Here is a 5,607-nt window from a genome sequence, read left to right as displayed (position 1 = left end):
GCTTCTGAACCATCCTGCTTGTTTGAGGTTTCACACAGGCGTCTGGGAGAAAGTCTGGGAGCAAAGTGTCCAAAACAAGCAGTTCTCTTTCAGGTCAGGGCTCTGAATGGACGAACACAAAATAGACACCATCACAAAATGAAGATCACACAGAAGAGACTACGCACAGAACTTACTGAACAGACAGCGGGTCTATGCAGTGACTGTTCTGTGAAGGCAACTGACATTACACTGTACTTCCACAAGAAGGTACCATAGCTTCACTGGATCACTCGATTGTTTTCACATCATCATTTCTCATTAATAGACGATGATGTCTTCTTTGGGACCTATGAATAATTTAAAACCTCCTGCAAAAGAATGCCTTGTGAGAAACATTTGATTAGTATATCCTTATTGTTGTTTTCCACTGCAGCCATAGACTACAGAAATTGGCAGTATGCCCTGCGCCATGCGCATGGCTCTTAAAGGGAATGAAAAGAGGTAATCTGATTGGCTATTCATGAATCCAGGTTCACCACACCCACTGATAATATATTCAGTATAGTCCAGCCCTTTTTCCAGGTGCGCTGCTCACTTTGTGCCATACGCACCTCGCCTCTGGTCACGAAAGTACCAACGTTCACTAGCTAGGCCCAGTACACCCATGAGTCATGTGACACTGATTCCAGAAACATGCATATTAATTCTCGCCTGAAGCAAAGCTCCGCCTCTGTACTTTCTGACTCTGTGCCAATTGTCTGAACGCATCGTCCCAATCAGTGAATAAGCGCTATCCATTCGATGCCACAAATGAGGTTGTTGTTTATTAAACAAGTTGCTAACGGTTACGATAGTCTGCTGGATGGAGTCGTGACAGGAAACACTGGAGGATACTTTTAAAAGACAGGAAAATGCTTCCAAGAGAAAGGGACAAGGCCTAAAAAAAACATGTGCACACACACAGAGGGTGACTGCATTTATGTTAAAAAAATTTATTTTTAACTCTTTATTTCACCTCCAATAAAGCAGGGCCTCCAGTTACTGTTGTCAGGGCCACAGCATATTTTGTTCTAAAATGTTGTTGATTACATTTTTTATCTGTGTTTCGACGTGAGCCGCAATGTCGAATGTATAAATGGATACAATGTAAAGTGCTATGTAAAAAAGTTGTGTAAGTCGCTCTGGATAAGAGTGTCTGCTAAATGCCTGTAATGTAATGTAATGTCAGATTCATGTATGTACAGGCTATAGCCTACTAGAAACTAACAGGGTGTTTTGCAGCTTTAAATGGGCTGGCCACATGTAAGATCTGTGATTGACTATGGGACTATTTGTGGACTCGCATTTATATATATATACACACACAGCAGGGCTCAAAACACTCAAAAACATACAACATGAATGAAAAACATCAAGTCAATCTAGGTAACATGAAGAGATATAAGTATTTATTCACTCAGTATGGAAAGATTTAAGTCATTAATGTGCACGTTGTTTTAATCATTTGACGTCATATAAGCGAGTTTTGGCGAACGGAGGAGGAAGACAGGGCGACACGGGTTCATTCCGACGCCCTCCGGTAGCTGCGCACAGCCACGACGTCTCCCATCGTAAGTGTCTGTGAAAAATAAAACACCATAAGAATAAGGCTACGTGCTAATTAGACATATATGTGGAAATAATAATTTCTGCACCTTCTGAATGCTTGATCACGAAATTTAGGAAAATCGACCACAAACACAAGGGTAATAGGCCTACCATATAAGGTAAACAACATATCCACTGAAATTGGTCCCCGTATTGGGTCAGTTACGTTATGCTCCGGGCAAGCCGGAAAAGCTTAACTTTATGGATGAGCACGTTTGGGGGGAATAACACAATTACCTATTTTTTAAACCTCAACATTCCACGGACACTATTAAAAGAGAATCACTGGGGGGTGATAATTTCACGTCGCTGTCTTACCACGAACAGTTTACCGTCCTTGATCTCTCGGACCAACGTCGTCTCCTTGCCGTCCCACTTTTGTAAGTACACCAGCTTCTCTCCCACCAAGTTCACGACAGACTACAATTCACAAAATGCACAGGGCTAAGTATTTTTTTCTTTCAGAAATGCTACTTTACTAGCGCCTCTTTGTAACCCGTACACAGTAAAATGTCCAATGTTAATTATAGGGAAGAACACTAGCAGAACTCAGAGGAGTCAAAAAAGGTGAAGCGTGTGAGGAAAAAATGCGCACAACACATGGTTCAGTATGGTCTATGATCTTTGATATGGATTGGTAAATCACTTCTAATGTATGATCATGTTTTCTCGAGACAAAACTAGGGACATATTCCATTATGTACAGATCTTAAGTAGGCTAATTTGTTGTGTGGAAGAAGTTGTGCGTTGTGCTTTTTTTGTGGTTTTGCATGGTTTTCGTAATGTTGCGTGTACAGTTATTATCCTTGGCTATTAACACAAAAGCAATACATAGAATAATTTGTATGTTTTCATAATCTACATTTATATATTACCATACTCTGAGTTTGCATCTAATTGGAAATCCACTTACTCGTACGCCTTTTCTTCGATCAGAAGGAAATTCGTCGAACTCCTCCCCTAATGTGAACTTTACTTCAGTGTCAAAGAACGTAGGAGGCCCGTTCTCTATTTTCACTCTCATTTTGTTTCCGTCCTTCTGGGAGATGTACAATACCGGCGTCGTGGCGTCCCCACCATCGCTTAATTCCTTTGGGGCTCCTGCAGGAAGATAATACAAAACAACAGGGGTTAAATTGGGATTTGGGAGGTGGGTGTACCCTGAGATCCGGTGGGAGGTGGGTGAAAAAAGGTACAAACCAATGAATGTCTCAGCTCAAAATAGTTGTATTTTTAATGTATTGTGCACATAATTGTAATTAAGGAAAACAATGTTTTAAGAAGCATGTATACTATGGATGCAAGCTTTTACATAAAATATTTCAAGTTTATTTGAGTGTCATTAATGCTGAGAATTTTTTTACCCCCAATAATAATCTGTTGTCATCCTCGTTTTCCCTCCCTTTCTTCCTCCTTTATCCAACTTTCTTAAACTGTCGATTTGAAACAAAATAAAACCAGCAGCGACTGGTCTGCTGAAAATTGGTGGGGCGCAAAACTTTCCTTTAAACTGATCATTGATCTCAAACTGTTTTAATTCATTTTCAGTGATGAACAAGCATGCAAACATCTGACTAATCAATTGGAAAGGGACACACAGCTTCTTCGCATTGTGTTAGGGAGATTAAATGATAAATGCGATTTAGAAAAATCCACTTTAATCACTTCAATTTAAGCAGTGAGTATCAATACAATGAATCCACAGAATAGGCTACTCAATAAAATAATCATATATAGCCAGCTCTCCCCAAATAGGCAGTTTTATCGAGTAGCCAGGCCTTATAGCCTACATTTATTTTCATTTGCAGTCTGAAATTGTGCACATTTTTAATCAACATTATTTGCGGATACATTCCGCACTTCTTCCTCCTCACTCGTATTCATGGCAAATATCTGCAATGCGTAGATTGTAAACAAAACTGATTTGCAGGTTTTGTTTTTGTTGGTTTTTCTGAAGGCTAACACGGTAGATAACAGACTGGTGTATCTTGTTTGTTAAGTGTAGACTACTTGGTGATTAAAACTGATTTTTAACAGATAAATTGAATTTATAATTGAATCCCCATAACACCGTATGACGACGTTGTGTGTTAGAATACTTTCCATTTGATTAGTCTGATCGTTGGCACGCTTGATAATAAAGGAAAATTACGAATGAAAACAGGTTGAGATCAATGATTAGTTTAAATGAAAGTTTTGCGCCCCACCAATTTTCAGCTCACCAGTCGCTGAATAAAACGTTATGTGGGAAATAGCTGTTCAAGCCTAGCTTAGCTGCTGACCAGCAGCCTGATGATTTTGCTCAAGCAATCAAAGTTGCTGTTAATAATAGTCGGCGTTCGTGGGGGCTGTTTATTCATCTCTCTTTAAAATGTTGCATAGATGAAATTACATGTTAATGAAATTACCTACCGCGTCCGCTTCCAAACCATCAACGATATTTGGACTGGATTGTCACAGTTATTTGAGAAACTGCCGGTCAAAATTGTTTATTTATTTACCAAAGGTGAATACGCCATCCACCCGCGTCCACCCCCAATTTAACCCCTGAGTATCATTATAAGTAATTATAACTGCAGCGTGCACGACTGCGCATAAGATTAGTGCTGCAGTCCTTTCGAGACTGGGCAGAAGGACTCACCAGCCAGTCACCGGCTTCTCTGCTTGAGAAGGGGAGACCAGGGCACGGACTAACGCGGGTCATGCTTCTCACGCGTCAGTGGCGGGATGATTTGAAATGTTCAACAAGAAGCGTCATTACCCAGAATGCTCGGTAAAGGCGGCGCATGAGCGAACAGGTCTGATGGAATCCTACTTGTGTGTGTGAGGTTGCTTAATTGGCTCAGGGATATGGGAGAGATGCAGAGTGCCAGTGGCTAACACTCTATTGCGCACGCGCATAAACTAGTTTCCTTCGCCGCCATCACCCCCGCCCGCCACCCCCCCTTGTGTGCATGCGCTGCTTGGATGGGGTTGGAGATGCTACAGTCTCCAAATATACACAATTTAAATCACTGTAGTTTTGACGCATGTCACTAGCAAGCAGAAACTGTGACCCATGAAAGAGTACAACTTGCATTGCACAGGCACATTATAATGCTGTGTTACAACATGCCCTCGCCTACAGTAAAAGTAGCCATAATAACATTTCATGTAACATTGTTTATTCCCTGTATACCGTGCACTTATTCTGTCCTGTATGCATTACTTTAGGCAATGGGGAACACTCACTCTTATACATGCTTTTGGAGGCATTCACCTCATACTAATCTGTTGGTGTGAAGAGCGGTTAGTTAGAAAAATTATGAGCCATTTTCTACATGACAAATATCAAAGATGACAAATGTTAACTGTAAAAACATTTTAGATCACCTACCTTTGACTTGGTGTGGTGTGGAAACATAGTTCTTTCCAGCCTGCCATTCTCAGATGCTGTTACTATGTGCCCTGGAGCTGTTACAACTTGACCTCAAATACAGGGCTAGTTGTAACCTTTCAGTTCCTCTACCTCTGTTTGAACTGTACCTGACAGGAATGTCCTTGGACTATACTGGTGGTCTATAATCATAGCAAAGGCATGCATCTTGCTTGTGGGTGACAAGTATTTACTCTAATATGTGTATGTTTTTAAATAAGTGAAAAGCAAAAAGGATTAGTTTGTGACCACGTTGTATGTTTTTGTCCCGCTACATGGAATAGAGCAGATCCTTCTTAAGAAATAGGTGTACAAAGTGTACACATGTTTAAATATTCATTTAACTCACCGATAGCTTTCAGGTATTCACCAAAATTATGGCTGTCTGCGATCTTCCAGGTGCCAACAAATTTCTCGACCATGGTGAAGAGTTAAATAGCAGTCAAGCAGATAAGGGAGAATAAAAAGTAGATGCTCGCAAAGCTGTTGCCTCTTTTTCCAGGGCTACTGTGCATTTCATTTATGTCTATATGCAACATTAATACCCAAGTGAAGGGGTGGAG

The 5,607-nt window shown here is 40.6% G+C and overlaps 1 protein-coding gene across 1 annotated transcript; it reads right to left on the bottom strand.

Annotated features, from left to right (window-relative positions):
- Positions 1-1,408: 1,408 nt before the first annotated feature.
- Positions 1,409-5,559, bottom strand: LOC135245142 (bilirubin-inducible fluorescent protein UnaG). Its single transcript, XM_064318014.1, has 4 exons — positions 5,394-5,559; positions 2,543-2,730; positions 1,948-2,049; positions 1,409-1,600 (listed from the first exon to the last, which is right to left on the bottom strand). Exons 1-4 carry the CDS (start codon positions 5,464-5,466, stop codon positions 1,544-1,546), a joined length of 420 nt encoding a protein of 139 aa, XP_064174084.1. The 5' UTR covers positions 5,467-5,559; the 3' UTR covers positions 1,409-1,543.
- Between the last annotated feature and the right edge of the window lie 48 nt (positions 5,560-5,607).

This window comes from Anguilla rostrata, chromosome 2 (assembly GCF_018555375.3).
Source record: "Anguilla rostrata isolate EN2019 chromosome 2, ASM1855537v3, whole genome shotgun sequence".
NCBI classification, from domain to species: domain Eukaryota; kingdom Metazoa; phylum Chordata; class Actinopteri; order Anguilliformes; family Anguillidae; genus Anguilla; species Anguilla rostrata.
The sequence above is the reverse complement of the archived record's forward strand: the minus strand, read 5'-3'. Positions and strand labels throughout refer to the sequence as shown.

Coding starts and splice junctions, on each gene's coding strand:
- LOC135245142 (XM_064318014.1), bottom strand. CDS start 5,466: ATGGTCGAGAAATTTGTTGGCACCTGGAAGATCGCAGACAGCCATAAT. Junction 2,731..5,393: donor TGAATACCTGAAAGCTATCG/GTGAGTTAAATG, acceptor ATCTTCCTGCAG/GAGCCCCAAAGGAATTAAGC. Junction 1,601..1,947: donor AGGACGGTAAACTGTTCGTG/GTAAGACAGCGA, acceptor TATTTTTCACAG/ACACTTACGATGGGAGACGT.